Below are 17931 nucleotides of genomic sequence, written 5' to 3' on the forward strand. Positions count from 1 at the left end.
TGCATACTGTGTCTTCTGAGCAGCATTAACGTCTTTATGTTGTATGAAATATTTTCAAAGTCTTGAGTCCAAACAATTGTTAGGCCCTGTTCAGTTTAATAATTCCAGTAATATGTTTATCTATGTAAAAAAAAAAAAAAAAAAAAAAAAACTTTACCAGAGTAATGAAGGTCTTTACCTTTAATTTTCTTTAATTCATTTAATTTTAGGTGTGTCTGAGCTCTGAGACACAGTCCGTTGAAATGTTCATTGAATGACTTTGTAGTTTCTATGGAAACCAGCATTTCATGGTTTGTTGTGGTTAAACTTAAAACCTGTTTGAACTATATTTTATTAAACTACATGAAAGCAACATTTAGCTCTGAAAGACGCTCTGACGCTTCCATCTGCTGGAGACAAATATTTATTGCAGCCTTTCTGACTGATTGTGACGTGTTTTATGTAAAGCACTTTGAGTTGTCTCACACATGAAATGTGATATACAAATAAGTTTGTCTTGTCTTGCCTTAAAACTGAGTAAGTAAAATGTTGTCAAACTAGTTTTTATGAGCTTTAAAACAACCTGTTTCTTTCTGTTCACTGAAGGACTGAGAATAAACCTTCTTTATTTTAATAACTTCTGTATTCTCAGATGCTCTGTCCTTGTGTGGTAACAACAGAAAGCTAAAACTGAATTATCTTGTTTACACACTGTCTCTTTTAGACACAATACCTGTCTTTTTATCTTTCTATAAAAAACTTCCAAAGTCTGAAGTCCTCTTCAGTGTTAGGTGAGGCCCTGTTCAGTTTAATGGTAATAAAGGTTTGTAGCATCATATTTTCCATTAAAAATTAACTAATGAAGGATCAGGACGTAACGGAAAATTTTGACAGTAAAGAATAACCTGACAAGCAGAGACGATACTGCTGTGTATGAGATCTTGAACAAAACTGTTCATTTATAGACTATTATCAAAAGACTACGGGAATTAGAAATTAGCAACTTTTTTTATTTTTCTAAGCAAAGAGAAGATGGCTGAAAGATTTCTTTTAAAAAAATACCTGAGCTGCCATGTGTGTTCAGAGACTTTCAGAGATCCTGTGTCTCTGAGCTGCAACCACAACTTCTGTTCAAGCTGCCTGCAGAAATTCTGGGAACAAGCTGGAAACAAAAACTGTCCCATTTGTAAAAGAAAATCCTCCAAGGAAATTCCACAAATAGATGTTGGATTAAAGGAACTGGCTGATTCTTTTGCTGGAAGACAGAAATCTGGATCATGTGAAACAGAAAAAGAAGTAAAGACATTGACTGTGTGTACTAAACATCCAGAAGAGCCTAAATTGTTCTGTGAGGACGAGCAGAGAGCTGTGTGTTCTGTATGTGAGTTTTCTCTCCACCAGCATCACAAAGTGGTTCCTATAGAACAAGCAGTCAGTGACCTGAAGGAGCAGCTAAAATGTGACTTGAAGTCTCTGCAGGACAAGAGGAACACATACAAACAAGTGGAGGAAACATACAATGATGTAATTCAACACTCCAAGAAGCAGCTGTTGTCCACAGAGGAGCAGATCAGAGCAGAGTTCAACAAGCTGCAGCAGTTCCTGAAAGAGGAAGAGGAGTCCAGACTGGCAGCTCTGAGGGAGGAAGAGGAGCAGAAGAGGAAGACTATCAGCAGAGAGATGAAGAAGATTCAGGATCACATCTCCTCTCTGTCAGACAGCATCTGTGCTGTTGAAGAAGACCTGCAGAAAGACAACGTGCCATTCCTCAGCAGTTATAAAGCCACTCAGAGCAGAAGCAGAACCCAGTGCTCACTGTCAGATCCACAGCTGGTCTCAGGAGCCCTGATAGATGTGGCCAAACACCTGGGCAACCTGTCCTTCAGAGTCTGGGAGAAGATGAAGGAGAAGGTCCACTTCAGTCCCGTCATCATGGACCCAAACACTGCGAGTCCATCTCTTTATCTGTCTGATGATCTGACCAGTGTGAGACGTGGAGACACAAAGCAGCTTCCTGATAATCCAGAGAGAAACACAAAGTACACCCATGTTTTTGGCTCTGAGGGCTTCAGCTCAGGGAAACACAGCTGGGAGGTGGAGGTGGGAGATCTCCCTCACTGGAAAATTGGTTTGGTTAAAGAGTCTGTTGACAAGAAGGGAGAGAGATATGCTTCACCAGAATATGGATTCTGGTGTTTATCGTACTATAATGAAAAATACACTAATGGTGCTGGTAAGATTGTCACAGTGGAGAAGAGTCTCCAGAGGATCAGAGTCCAGCTAGACTATGACAGGGGGGAGGTGTCCTTCTACAACCCTGAAGACATGACTCTCATCTACACTCACAGAGACACTTTCACTGAGAAACTCTTCCCATTTTTCAGTGTTGGAAAAGCTGGAGAAGCAAAAACCTCTGATATCAAAATTTGTCAAACTCTTGTTTCTCTGAGATTTTCAGAAAAATGAATCAGATGTTCAAACTTTTACCATCATAAATTGTTGTTCATCAATAGTTTTCAGACTTTTACACGTCAAACTTTTTAAATCATTGATACAAATCAGCAGTTTGATTTAATCTTTATACTAAAATAGATTCAAAGCTTCTTAAATGATTATCTTCATAGAAATATTTTCTTATCACCCAAATGTGTATTTATGTGCAGAATCATTAACATCACCTCTTCATGAAGTCTTTCAGGAACAATCCCATAACTACTGTCGCTTTCTGTTAGATTACAAGAAGGAAAACAGCAGAGATGCAAAGAAACAAAGAGTTTACTAAATACAGAAACTGCAACACATCAGGTAAAAATCTGATGTTGGAAATATGAGCTTTTTAACGTGGTTAGCAGCCTGTCTGATTTACAATTATTTCTTCATTTCTTCACAAGTGCTTCATCCAGCTGTGTCATTAGTTTGTAAATAGATTCAATTTCTTCTTGTTTTTAATTAACTTCACTGAATAAAGTCAAATGTTTAAACTACAGAAAAAGAAAGAAAATCAAATTTCATCCTGTAAAATAATTTCAGCCAAAGTTTTATTTTACTTTAGATCAAAGTTATTGAACGTGGAAACTTCTGCTCATGATTTTATGTCTGAACTTTGTCGTTAGGATTTTTTCTGTCTATTCAGATCAATTAATTCCAGCTTTTAATCTTTAAACTAGAAATATTTACATACTCATTTAGATGTTTCCAGAAGTAATAAATGCCAGAACAATCATCATTTATAAATCGTTCTGTTGGATGTTGAAGAGCTGAAAATGTGAGAAATAAAGTTTTACATCTTTAAAAAGAGATGTAAAACTCAGATTCTCCAACTGGTCTGATCTTCAGTGTTCAACATTAGAAACAATCAGAAATCAAACCTATTGAAGAGAAAATTTCACTTTACTTCTCCTCCACTGGGTGTTTGTTCACCATTAAATGTGTGTAAAATAAAGAATAAATCAGAGGTTTTCAGCAGTATATTCATTCTTCATCAAGTTTTCTAAGTTCACCTGCTTCATTCATGTTGACAGAGAAATGTTTAAAGAGTCTGGACACACAGAGCTGGAAACATGAGTCTTTTTATTCTGCAGCTGCATTATGCAAACACAGTGTATGAGAGGTGGAGATTACTGTAAAACTTTTTCAACCAGGAAACTTTGATTCAAAGACTTTCACTTTGATATTAAATGACTTCTGAAATAAAATGATAAAATATCTTCATCATGTGATTGTGTGACTCATGTTTCTTCCTGTGATCACCACTAGATGGAGACTAAACTCACATTTTGTTCACATTTAAAATCTTAAAATGTTTTTTTATTGATTTTGTTCTTTCATCCATGTGAAATAAAGTTAATTAAATATTAAAGAACTCTGTGAAGGTATCATCCCATCAAAGCACTTTTTCGCCCTTAAAGCCAATGAAAGCAAAGTTTGGTGGATTTTCAGCTCAGAAATCTAGTTTTAAATCTTAGTGAAGAAAATCTGCTTGATAGAAACTAAATTGTGAGCATACTCTGTCTGTGCAGACGTGGACACAAGAGTCAGTGTTTTCTGGTGGATCTCAGTGGGAATAAATGAGGAAGACTGAAACTGAATGAAAAGCATTTCCTCACCTTCATCATCCTGTTGAAGTGAAGTCAGAGCTCAGATCAGATTTCTTCCTGTCCGCAATCACGCCGCACCCCGAAGCATCAGTGGGGGAAGGGGGGAGCCCGAGGCCCCAAAGGCCAAGTCGGTCCACAGAACACCAAGCCCGGGACAGCCAAAGCAGACAGAGCAGCGGCCCACCCGGACCAGAGCAGAGGGGCCCCCAGACCGGAACCCCCGGCGGGACGGGGCAGGGGCACCGGGCAGCCCAGGGCGATGACGAGCAGGCTCAGCGGGCGCCAGGCGCTGCGGTGCGGGCCGCACGGAGGGCAGGTACCCCACAGGCCCAAGGGCCACCCATTCCCCCCAGCAGAGCCCCACCCAGGAACCCGACGGACCCCTCCCACCCCCACCAGGGGCAGCCCAGGGTGTCTAGGGTCTGGTGGGCCCCAGACCCGACCCTCTCCACATACACACACCCACACAACCACATACATTCTCCCTGAGGTCTCACCAGCCCCCCGATGCGGTACCGAGGGCAGCCCCCAGGTGTTAGAACCGTACCTGGCTCTGCCATAGACACACCCACTCCTGCCAGGCATCAGCGCAGCCAATCTCCGGCATACTAACCAGATACACCTGTAATCAATCTATGCACCAGGCTTCAAATACTCCAGCTCCCCTCTCATTCCTCGTCGGACCTCGTTTCCATTTAGATGGATATTCCTACTCACCCCGTCCCGGTTACGACTTAGCTGGATATTCTCCAGACTCCTGTTTGGCTTCCTGGTTTTCCACTCTTCGTAAAGCTCCCTTGAGAAAGTAATCGTATCTGAATAAATCCTACTCAACTCTGATCTGTCTCAGTGGGGTCCTTCCTAACAGAAGGTCCGACTGATAAAAGAAAAAAGACGGATGGATTCCACCTCGAGCCATTATTCTGGTGACCCGCAACTATGCAGCGGATTCCTACTACAGTGCTCTCTCCACATTGAAATGAACCCTAACAGGTACCCCACTGATCGAGCCAAGATTGCTTACATCATATCCCTTCTTTCAGGACCAGCACTCCAGTGGACTGACGCACTCTGGCAACAAGGCGGCAACGTAACCCAATCCTACCCTCAATTCACAAGACACTTTCAGGAAGTGTTTGGGATCTCCCCCGGAGACGCCACTGTGCAGGAAAGACTGTTTCGCCTCCAGCAGGGACGCACTTCTATTACTGATCATGTCCTGCAGTTCCGTACTTTAGCCGCATCTAGCGGTTGGAATGAGGCAGCCCTGCTCACACACTTTCGGATGAGTTTGGAACCATCGCTCCATCTCCAACTCACGGCCCAAGATGACAGCCTAGGTTTGGAGAAGTTCATCCAGCTTGCCATTCAAGTGGCTCACAGAAGAGAAAGCTGCCTACGTGATCTACCGCCTACCGCTGCAACCTCAGCTGCCGAGGACGTGGAACCCATGCAGGTTAATTCCATGCGTCTTACCCCGGCAGAGCGCCGTCGACGCCTTACAAACGGACTTTGTCTCTACTGTGGCCAGGCTAATCACCGTATAGAATCCTGCCCAGTTCGATCCCCACATCCTCGGGTGAGTCTGGCATCTGCCTTTTCTATTCCTGCAAGACCCCTTACAACACCTGTAACATTGTGGTCACCATGTGGTTCTCTGACAGTCACGGCCCTCCTCGATTCCGGCTCCGAGGGGAACTTCATCTCCGGCTCCTTAAAACAACGTCTCCAGCTCCGATGTCATCGCTGCCCTGTTCCGTTTACCATCCAGACCATCACCGGCAAGAAACTCACCCAACGCGCTACCCATCTACAAACCCCACCTTTACGCCTTGGTGTAGATTGCCTACACCGAGAGGAAACGCAGTTTTTGGTGTTGGAGTCATGTACCTTTGACATCATTCTGGGAAGACCGTGGCTTGAACGACATGCTCCCATCATCTCCTGGAAAACTGGGGAAGTCCTCCGATGGGGTCCCAGTTGTGACGCAACCTGTTTTCCTCAGCAACCACGACCCACTGCACCCAGCAGAATTACACTAGGCGCCACCACTGTTGAAAGCCCTGATGTTCCCGCAGTCCAACCTCTTCCTACTGCATATTCGCTTTTCCAAGATGTCTTTTGTCCTCGCAAAGCGGCACAGTTACCCCCTCACCATCCTTGGCCCCATCTATCCCCTATCCATCCCGGAAAATAAAGCCATGGAGAGCTACATATCCGAAGCACTGGCACAGGGCTACATTCGACCCTCCACGTCACTGGCGGCATCCAGCTTCTTCTTTGTGGGAAAGAAGGATGGGGGACTCAGACCATGTATAGACTATCGAGTTCTAAACGAAATCACAGTCAAGTATAAACATCCCCTTCCATTGGTCCCCTCAGCTCTTGAAACCCTGCGAGGAGCTAAAGTATTCACCAAACTAGATCTGCACAGTGCTTACAATCTCATTCGGATCCGACACGGAGATGAATGGAAAACAGCCTTCGTCACGCCCACCGGTCACTACGAATATCTGGTCATGCCCTACGGTCTTGCTAACGCTCCCTCAGTGTTTCAAGGATTCATGAATGAGATTTTCCGTGATATGATCAACCGCTTCCTCCTGGTTTATATTGATGATATCCTTATCTTCTCCCCAGATCTCTCGGCCCACATCTGTCATGTCAAACAGGTCCTGGAACGACTCAGAGCACATCGTCTGTTCTTGAAGGTGGAAAAATGTGTATTTCATCAGACGACTATCGACTTCCTGGGGTATATCGTGGAACCTGACGGTGTGAAGATGGACAACAAGAAGGTGCAAGCAGTCCTAGACTGGCCCAAACCCGACACCATCAAAGCCCTCCAACGCTTCCTGGGATTCGCCAACTTCTACAGACGCTTCATACGTAACTACAGCACCCTAACCAGTCCCCTCACCGCTATGCTCAAGGACAAGCCACACATTCTTTCCTGGTCTCCAGCGGCAGAAACCGCCTTCAGTCCCTAAAACAAGCCTTTATCAACGCACCTGTCCTGCAGCAATCAGATGATGATCTCCCCTTCTGTGTCGAAGTGGATGAGTCTACCACTGGTGTCGGTGCTGTTCTATCACAGCGGGCTGGACAACCACCTCGCCTCCGTCCATGCGCCTTTTATTCCAAAAAGCTCAGCCCAGCAGAACAAAACTATGACATAGGCAATCGTGAGCTGCTGGCCATCAAACTAGCACTTGAAGAATGGCGACATTGGCTGGAAGGATCACAACACCCCTTCGAGGTTTTAACAGATCACAAAAACCTAGCCTATATCCGTGAAGCACGCCGATTGAACCCCCGACAGGCAAGGTGGGCTCTCTTCTTTACTAGATTCAACTTCACTATTACTTATGTTCCAGGTTCCAAGAATCGTCGGGCTGATGCTCTGTCCAGACTCTATGAGAAAGCAGAACAACCTGATGAACCTGAACCCGTCCTGCCTCCACAGTTAGTGGTTGGCGCCATCCAGTGGGCTCTGGAGGAACAAATCAGAGAAGCACTAACTAACCATCCTGCACCACCTAACACCCCGCCTGGTCGTCTCTTTGTTCCTATAGATCTAAGACTGGCCCTCATCGAGTCAGCGCATAAGTGTCCTGGTACAGGTCATCCAGGTTCTCAAACCACGCTGGCCTTGCTGAAGTCTCGCTTTTGGTGGCCAGGGATGTCCGTCCAGGTGCGCCGATTTGTTGCCGGATGCGCGGATTGTGCTCAGGCCAAAAGTCCTCGACATCTCCCAGAAGGAAAATTACATCCCCTGCCGATTCCAGGAAGACCCTGGTCTCACTTGGCGGTTGATTACCTCACAGACTTGCCGTCCTTTCAAGGTAACACCTGTATACTGGTCGTGGTGGATAGGTTTTCTAAGGGATGTAAATTGATACCATATTCTAGTATTCCCACAGCTGCGGACACCGCCAAAGGCATTTTCGAAAATGTCTTTCGAAATTTTGGTCTCCCTGAAGACATAGTCTCAGATCGGGGTCCCCAGTTTATTTCACGGTTCTGACGTTCCTTCTTACGCTTGCTGGGGGTCACAGTCCGTCTGTCATCAGGTTGTCACCCGCAAACTAATGGACAAGCAGAACGCAAAATTCAAGAGGTGAGCTGTTTTCTCCGTACTTTTTGCCATGAACACCCCACGTCTTGGTGTGAGTTCCTGCCATGGGCAGAACAAGCCCAAAACTCACTTCATCAGGCCTCCACAGGAATAACACCGTTCGAGTGTTTCTTGGGTCATCAGCCACTGCTCTTTCCATGGAATGGCGAGGTTTCCAACATGCCAGCGGTGGATGACTGGTTTCAACGCAGCAAGCAGGTCTGGGGTCAGGCTCATCGACATCTGCAACGGGCTGTCCGGCGTTACACTGAACAAGCTATCGGCGGCTTTCCCAGGAACGTACCTATGCTATAGGAGACCTGGTGTGGCTGTCCATGCGAGATATTCGTTCACGCAACACCTGTAGGAAGCTGAGTCCCAGATACATTGGACCCTTTCGGATCGACACCCAAATTAATCCAGTCACATACCGCTTAGAATTACCTGCTACCTACAAGATCCATCCTGTATTCCATGTCTCACTGCTGAAGCCTTATTACTCTCCTCTCAATCCTTCCACAGGGTCGGGTGCGGGGGCAGTTCCCCCTCCTCCGCCTCCACTTCCCCTGGACTCTGAAGATGGGACGGTGTACGCCATCCGGGGCATCCTTGATTCTAGGCGGCGACGCAGGCACCTGGAGTATCTGGTCGATTGGGAGGGCTACGGACCTGAGGAGCGGTCCTGGGTGCCCAGGGATGACGTTCTGGACCCATTCATGCTCAGGGAATTCCATCTGCAGAATCCCAGCCGCCCTCAGCCTCGTCCCCGTGGCCGGCCCCGACGTCAGTCCCGTCCTCGCCCCGGTGTGGCTCCTGGAGCGGGGGGTACTGTTAGAACCGTACCTGGCTCTGCCACAGACACACCCACTCCTGCCAGGCATCAGCGCAGCCAATCTCCGGCATACTAACCAGATACACCTGTAATCAATCTACGCACCAGGCTTCAAATACTCCAGCTCCCCTCTCATTCCTCGTCGAACCTCGTTTCCATTTAGATGGATATTCCTACTCACCCCGTCCCGGTTACGACTTAGCTGGATATTCTCCAGACTGCTGTTTGGCTTCCTGGTTTTCCACTCTTCGTAAAGCTCCCTTGAGAAAGTAATCGTATCTGAATAAATCCTACTCAACTCTGATCTGTCTCAGTGGGGTCCTTCCTAACACCAGGCCAGTAGCACCCCGCACAGGACTCCAGGCAGGCACCGAACCTCCACCCCCCGCAGCCCCGAGTGCATCCCGGGACACGAGAGAGTAGGAAGACCCCCACCCCCCTGCCCCCCAGCCTGAGTTGTGTGTGCATGAGTATGGGCTATTTATAATGCAATTAAAAACTGGAAGGAGCCATGAGATGGTGGTGGGTCCCACTGCTGCCAGGCAGCAGGACCCCCTCAGGACTCCCTCAGTGTGTGTGAGTGTGTGTTATGTGTGTAGTGCAGTACTGTTAAATGTGGTAGTGTCTAACGTGTAAATAAAATTGGGGGGAGAGAGGTCACAAAGGGAGGGGATGGAGGAAGGGCCACCTTGATGGCTCCTGTCCGCTCAATGCAACATTTCTGACATTACAGGAAGATTTTAACTGTTAAGAAGGAAATAAAAAGACATTTAATTGTTTTAGATTATAAAATACTCTGATTCTTCTGAGATGAGGAGATTATTTTTAACCTCTAATATGAGTCAGTGTCACCATAAGGTGCCGTTTGGTGTCCTCATTATAGTCACTCAATAATGATGAAAATGTGGCAGAATATTGAAACTCTGGGGACTTTTTATAAATGACCAAACATTTAAATATCTATTGTCACAATGAAAAGTCTCATAAAATATGTTGCCTTTATTTTATACAGTTTTTTTTCCATTGGACATACATGATTTTGGCATGTCCCTCACACTGCTCTGTTAACTATAGTGTGTGTAATAAGTGGTTAAATAATACTAAATCAAAAATCTTTTTACATGGTTTTATTGTCTACAGCAGCTTATTTAATGAAACAAGTCCTTCTGATCATTTATTTTCTGTTTTCATAATCACATGAAACATTTTGTGTGTCCCTGAAATCACCGTCCACCCTGTTATTATGGGATAAATGACTCTTTAAGAAACTCTGTTAAGAAATGTTTTCAGTGACATTACTACCAGTATTTAGTCTTTTGTCAGTGGAGGCTGAAACCGTAAATAGTTAGAAGTGTAAATACCACCACCGTGGTGGTGTCATCTGTGAATTTGATGATGGTGTTACTGTGGTGGGTGGGAGTGCAGTTGTGGTGTAGAGGGTATAGAGCAGGGGGCTTAGCACACAGCCCTGTGTGGAGCTGGTGCTGAGGCTGAGGGCTGTGGATGTGTGTGGATCCACTCTCACCCTCTGACTTCGACCCGACAGGAAGCTCCTGATCAACATGAAGGTAGTATGTGGGAGACCCAGATCAACCAATTGTCTACCAGTCTGATAATGTTATACATATTACAACAACTACTACACACATTTTATAACAGTATTCATACTAATAGTGGACAACATGGATTTTTTTAAGCAATTTCTGTATCAGCAAGACTAGGCGACCCTGATTTACATGAACTGTCAAAGTGTGTAAGGCAATATTTTAAAATGTCTTTTCCAAGAATTAGCTCAACAGAAGCTAAGATAGCAAGAACTTATAGGGAACGTTGTCATGCCAACCCAGACATAAGAATAAAGTACCTTGGCCAACATCTGTTGGTACCATGACTAGTACACATTTTGACCAAAAAAATCTGAATTTACCTAAGCAAACAGGCAGGAACCTCCTATTGGATAATTACTGCATGAGTGATTATTTTTCATCTGGAAACAAGTTATTTAATCCCAACTAATGCAATGAGAGGCTTCTCATGTCCTTAACAACCATGTGGAAAGATATCCGTGGTCATTTAAAAGATGTTAAATGTTAGAAAGTTCATTCACTCATTCATATTGTGTACCACTTAATCTAGTTAAGGGTCGCAGAGAAGCTGGAGCCTATCCCAGCAATTAACAGGTGGGAGGCAGGTTCACCCTCGACAGGTCGCCAGTCCATCGCAGAGCCAACAATATAGAGACATAGAAACAAACCACTCACACTTACTCCTAGGGAGAATTTAGAGTGACCAACAAACCTAAAATGCATGTCTTTGGATGGTGGGAGGAAGCGGGAGAACCTGGAGAGAACCCACGCTTACACAGGGTGAACATGCAAACTTCACACAGAGAGGCCAACGTTTGAACATCCTGCGAGCTGAGGCTCGAAACAACAACCTTCTTGCTGTGAGGCCACGGTTCTAACCATCACACCACCCTGCAGCCCATGTTACACTGTTCAACACATTATTAAAAACTGGAAGGATAGAGGGAAACCATTGTTTTCTAGTAAGAAATGTGGTCAGAAAAACATCCTGAATGACGGTGATGGTTCATCACTTCAAAGTTTAGTGAACTCAGATGGAAGAAAACACCAGTAGAACTCAGGGCTGTATGTTTAATAGTCAGAACATTTACACAAGTACAATGTGAAGGGAAATCAAAGGATTGGGACTGAACAGCTGTGTAGCCATAATAAAACCACTTATTAGTGAGGCTTGGGCCTTGGGCCGGTGTCCCGGTGAAACAAATAAATAAATAAATGAATAAGTGGATAAGTACAAACGGGCCTACAACTTGATCTAAGTATCTGAGAAAAATAAATAGTAGTGATGTGCGAATCAATACTGAAATGCCTATTTCTCCAATACCAACATTTATATAACTAAACTTTCAGGGTAGTTAGGAACTACTTCTTCTTCCGCCTGCCATAGTCATATGTGAAAAAGACGTAGTGTTACGTCGCAGCAGTTCATTCACTGCTCAGTGATCAGTCCGACACGCAGTGATGAGTGCAGATATTTCAGCTCCACAAACAGCAACGATGTGCAGTTTGATATGTGAGTGTGAAGATCACAAACCTCCTTAAACGTCTGAGAATCCATTCTAACACAGAAACAGAGGTGATGAGGCGAAATAAAGAAGAGAAGAGGAGGAGGACAGATGCAGCTAGGGCGGAGACAGACGTTACACCGAGTCTTTTAGCTGCAGGTAGTAGTGATGGGATGTTCGGCTCTTTACAGAGAGCCAGTTCTTTTGCCTCAGCCTCCAAAGAAGAGCCAGCTCTTTTGGCTCTGGAACGGCTCTTTATTTAGCATCTTTTGTAGCCCCATAAGTTACCATAATTTCTCAAAAATTTATAGTTTGTGTTTTGAAAACCTTTTGTGTTCAGCATTTTTATGAGAAGCTTTAAAATTAATTGTCTCCTTTTGTGCATGTTTTCTGGTACACTTATTTTTAATATTTGAATATTAACTCTTTTATTGCACAAATGGACAAAAACAGCAAACAAATCCACGAAACAGAACAAGAACCAAACTCAAAAAAGCAGCATTAATGTCCTCAGTACAGGTTAGCATTCAGAAAAATAAGATGCCTCATCTTGGATGGACGGATCCGGTTTTTCCTCTCTGCGAGTATCTGCCCTGTTTTTGAGAAGATTCTCTTAGAAGGAACAGATGTCGTCACAATACACAGTCTCCCCTCCATCGCCTTGGCTAGGTGTGGAAAGACTGAGGCCTTGACCTGCGACCAGTTCAGAGAGTCTTCTCATTGGATGAGAGGCTCCTCAACATACAATCTCACCTCCATAATAGTATCAGCTGTAGGATTTCTCCTTATAGCAGCTCCTGTAACTCTTTCATCAAAAAGCCTCCAAACAGTAGAGGTTTATGGTTCCTCTTCCACTTGGCCCTCTAATGGTGGAGCTAGCTGGCTGCTGAAGGTGCATTTTGCTGGTGGCACACTCTTATACAGCACACCACTTTGTCCTCTACTTGCCACTCTTTAATCACTCTTACTAGCTCCTCTGCCAAGTCTTCTGTAGTCATGTCAGTGAACTCAAAACAGTCCAGCAGGCAAGATGTCATCTTGTAATTTTCAAGTTGGGGCTGAGCACTGAGAGCTAAGCATGCAGCAAAAAAAAAAAAAGAAAAAATGAGAGACGGCTCTCACTCGATGTGAGCCAGCTCTTCTTCTTTTCCCTTTACAGCTTCCTGTTTTGTTCAAATGTCCAGTAATAAATATCAGCCACTCCATAAACAGTGTAACATCAGTAAGAATGGTCCATAGAAAATGAACAAACGAATGAATGCATGGATGGATGGATGGATGGATGGATGGATGGATGGATGGATGGATGGATGGATGGATGGATGGATGGATGGATGGATGGATAGATGGATGGATGAATCAGAAAGCTGTTCAGCCTGCATCTTCTAAGATACAGAGTAGAATAAGTTCAAAGTAAGACAGGAGGCACAATACAAAACATGACTGGTGTTTGTTGGTGTAGCAAATGGCTTATTGGATAACAATCATATATACTGAACATTTCAGCACTACGTTAACATTGAAGTTCTTCAGTTTACAATCCATCATCTGCAGCTGGTTCAAACAAAATGATCTCTGTAACACTGACATTAAGTTTTATTCTATTGTATGTTCTGCTATAAGCAGCTTAAGATAATCTTGTATCTATCTAGATTATATGGGATCTGTCCTCCTTGTAGAGAGTAAAGCTTGTTACATACTGCGCAAGAAACAAAAACTTTGTTCTTGTTCTCAGCTGCAAGAACAAGAAAAAATGCTTGCATTGGTCCGTTCATTTCATCCTCCACAAGAAGCTTCGTACGTGACAGGGTGGGAAAACTGCAGGGATGTGTCTGTGTTTTTATGTGCAATGAATACCCAGTGATTTCATATTTAACAAGAAACTTTGTCCATGGCAGGGCAGGTCCAAGCGTGCATCATTTTCTCACCACCTCCATCAGCTGTTAATTAAATCCTCAAAAAATGATTTTTTTTAAAAATTTGTTGGTACTTTTAATAAACTGTTCTCCTCGTGTATGCATGGGTTCTCTCCGGGTTCTCCGGCTTTCTCCCACCATCTAAAGACATGCATGTTAGGTTAATTGGTGACTAAATTCTCCCTAGGAGTGAGTGAATGTGTGAATGGGTGTTTGTTCCTATCTGTGTTGGCCCTGCAATGGACTGGTGACCTGTCCAGGGTGTACCTGCCTCTCACCTGTTAAAGATGTGGGGATAGGCTCCAGCTTAACCGCGACCCGTAATGGACTAAGCGGTACAGAGAATGAATGAACATTACTTTATGGAGTTCCTTATGTGTATTTTTTTTATTGTTGCTCTTGGTTGTTGTTATGGTTTCTTAAGGTTATTTAATCTCTTTTAACTCCACTGTTTTCCTCATGGGGATCCTCCACACTGGGGGTTTTGCCTGCTCGGTCTGGGGGCTGTTGCCTTGGGGATCGGCCTTGTCTGGTTGGCTGTTGTCACAGTCTGTCCTGCCACTCCTCCAGCACTCCCCTGATCCTCCACACCTGTCTCTGATCCCAGCTCTCCAATCACCCCAACCTGTCACACCTGTTCCCCATTGACTCACCAGTCCTTATATTCACCAGCACCACAGTAACTCCCTGTCGGACCTTAACCTACACACTTCATGGACTCACCCCTTCTCCATTCCATGGTTCCTGTCCCTAGGGATGGTGAAACCGAGGCCTCATGAATCATCGAGCCAACTTTGAACCAAATGCTTGAAAATGGCTTAGTGTTCTGAATCATTTGACCAAACCAAAGAGCTCCATCTGCTGGCTGTGGGAGTCTGATGTATCAGAAGGACAGCGTTGACACCTCACATCTGTCTATCTCAACTTTGAATACGTGTTCAATAAACGATACGTAATATACCATCCGAGTGCATATTTATTTTCCGTTGTTCATATAAATAACAATGAGGGGTATTAAGTAACATTTGTTTAGGTAACAGAATTGTGGTGTAACTTAAGTAAACCAATCTGTAATGATAGTAGTCTACTCAGTGGGAAGGCATGAGGGAAGGAGTGTTTGAGCAACGAGAGTAGTGACTGTGTTAGTTATTTTATACAGTTGTAATAAAATTGTTTACTGTTTTATGTGTCTTATTATTTATAATAGATATTGCAAATGCGTGTTATCGTCTACCTCATGAGTTGTTTTCTTTTGCATAGCTGGTCGTTGTTAAATGTGGTACAACAGTTTATAGCACACTGCACATTTATGTACATAGATTATTTACTCAGTTTTTTTTTTGTTTATCTTCTATCTAGTTTTCTTTTCAAATTGTTTATTTTTATTTTATAATGTTTTATGGCATTCAGGTTGGACGGCAAAGTAAGATTTTCATTGTTCAGGGAAACTTGTTTCCTTACTGTTCAAATGACAAAGACACTTTGAATCTTGAAATGTATTATGAGAAAAAAAACTATGGCAACATTGTGATGTGTCATAGATTTTTATTTAAAAACGTATTTTCTGTCAGGCTTCAATCTGCTCTTCCTCTGGCACACTACCTCTCCAGCTTTGGAGAGGTTGTACCTGAAAGAAACACAAGAACAAAATTGTAATTAACCAAGTTTAAAATCATTAAATTCTCTGCTGATGGTGATCAGAAACCAGCTTGGTGTCTAAGGTCCCGCAGGTTGTAGTTTTCCTCTGCAGCTGTAGACTGAGACGTTTCCTCTGATGCTTCTGGTTGAAGTTTATGATTAACTTTAAAGTCTGCTCTTTGCAAGGCATCTATATAAAGAATGGGGAATTAAGCTTACCTGTGATGTTGAAGGCACCGCCTGCTCCGTCCTTCTCTCATACTCCGAGCTCCTTCAGCAGTTACCATGGCAACGGCGTCTCACGCAGACGTTTGTTTCCCCAAATCTCTAAAAGCTAAATGTGATTCAATATAAGCTCGTGCTGATGTGATGCTTTTCCTAAATTTGTTTTCAAAATGCAATGTCGCACAATCGCTACAGAATCTCCTCTCAAAAACCCGCGATCTCCTCAGTGTTTGGAATCTGAGAGATTGACAAGCCCGGTCCCTTCAAAGATCCCATTTGCTGCTCGATACGCGCTGATTACGTAACGAGGCCTCGTTCGGTCTATCACGTGACTTTTGGCATGCTGAATCAATGCTCAGAGACAGTGCTCAACACTTCCGTGTCACATGCTCGACACGTGATCGAGCAGACTGCTCGAGCATAACATCCCTACCTGTCCCTCCTATCGACGCCTTCAGTTCAGTCTCCGTAAGACCTCTTCCTTATATCCTGTCTTATAAATAAAGAATGTTTAACCTGCCCTTGTCTCTCAGGAGCCCTGTGTAACAGAAGGTCCGACCCAAAACAGTATGAGGCGAGGAAGGAGACAGAGGAATGGATTCCTCTACACTGCACCACCCTTTTCCACTGAGGCTGAGATGAGGAGATGGCTGGATCAAATGATAACCCTTCGAGACAGTTTCTCTGGCTGGTCTCCGTTCCAGGGTTCCAGGTTGGCGATCCGGCGAGGTCCAGCTCCCAGGCTCCCATCCCCAGTGTCGCCTCCAGCTCCCTGGCTCACATCTCCAGCGTCTCCCCAGGCTTCCACGCCAGCGTCTCCTGCGTCTCCTCCAGCTCCCAGGCTCACATCCCCTGAGCCAACGACTGCTCTCCGGTCTGCTCCGGCTTTACAGCGTCCGACGCATCAGCAACGGTCACACAATGTCACTTGTGGTGTCCCCCAGGGCTCTGTGCTTGGTCCCACTCTTTTTACCATATACATGCTACCCCTCCGTAATATCATCAGCAAACATGGTATATCTTTCCATTGCTATGCCAACGATACTCAGCTCTATCTCAAGATGACCCCTACCCATTCTGTTCCCTCACCATTATCCAACCTGACTGCCTGCCTGGAGGAGATAGAGGCATGGATGAAGATGAACTTTCTTCAGTTAAACAGCTCAAAAACAGAAGCCATTCTTTTTGGTACTGCACACCAGCTCCATTCCTCCACCACCATCTCCAACATCACCTTCTCTGGGCAAAAGATACACCTTTCCACATCTGTTTCTAACTTGGGTATTAAAATGGATCCACACCTTGCTTTCGACGCCCATATCAAATACCTCTGTAAGATTTCTTTCTTTCATCTTAAGAACATTGCCAAACTTCGCTTAACACTTTCCCTGGTGGATGCAGAGAAGCTTGTCCATGCTTTTGTCTCCTCTAGACTTGATTATTGCAATGCGCTCCTCATCGGGATCCCTGACAAGAGCATTCAGGAACTACAATACATTCAGAATAGCGCGACCAGGATCCTGATGAGGGTGCGAAAGCAAGACCCCATCTTAAAATCTCTTCACTGGCTTCCCGTCTCGTTTAGAATCGAATACAAGGTCTCTCTCCTCACATACCAGTGCATCCATGGACATGCCCCTACCTATCTACAGGAACTTCTTTCCCCTCACACTCCTTCAAGTACCCTCCGGCCTGCCTATACAAACACCCTCCGTGCCCCCAGGACTAAGCTTCGCAGCATGGGTGATCGAGCCTTTTCAGCCGCTGCTCCAAGGTTTTGGAACGCCTTACCAGAACATCTGAGAGGCTCACAGTCTCTAAATGACTTTAAACGAAACTTGAAAACCTATCTTTTTAAAAAAGCTTTTTGCTAACCAGCATTTTGCTAGTTTTTAAACTTTTATCTTGGTTTAATATATGTGAATGATTGTAGTGAAATTTATTAGTTGTTCTTTTATCCTTTACACTGTTATATTTTTATGATGTTTTGTATGTTACTAAAATCCATTGTAGCACTTTGAGATTCCTTGGAATGT

At 44.4% G+C, this 17931-nt stretch overlaps 1 protein-coding gene across 1 annotated transcript; it reads left to right on the top strand.

Annotated features, from left to right (window-relative positions):
- The first annotated feature begins 1011 nt into the window (after window positions 1-1011).
- LOC121648823 (nuclear factor 7, brain-like) lies at window positions 1012-2535 on the top strand. The gene has a single exon (XM_041999248.1). The coding sequence runs from the start codon at window positions 1012-1014 to the stop codon at window positions 2443-2445; it is 1434 nt and encodes a 477-aa protein (XP_041855182.1). The 3' UTR covers window positions 2446-2535.
- The last annotated feature ends 15396 nt before the right edge of the window (window positions 2536-17931 follow it).

This window comes from Melanotaenia boesemani, chromosome 11 (genome assembly GCF_017639745.1).
Source record: "Melanotaenia boesemani isolate fMelBoe1 chromosome 11, fMelBoe1.pri, whole genome shotgun sequence".
In the NCBI taxonomy this organism is placed as follows: Eukaryota; Metazoa; Chordata; class Actinopteri; order Atheriniformes; family Melanotaeniidae; genus Melanotaenia; species Melanotaenia boesemani.

What these genes read in the sequence shown, in the direction of transcription:
- LOC121648823 (XM_041999248.1), top strand. Translation starts at nt 1,012, where the DNA reads ATGGCTGAAAGATTTCTTTTAAAAAAATACCTGAGCTGCCATGTGTGT.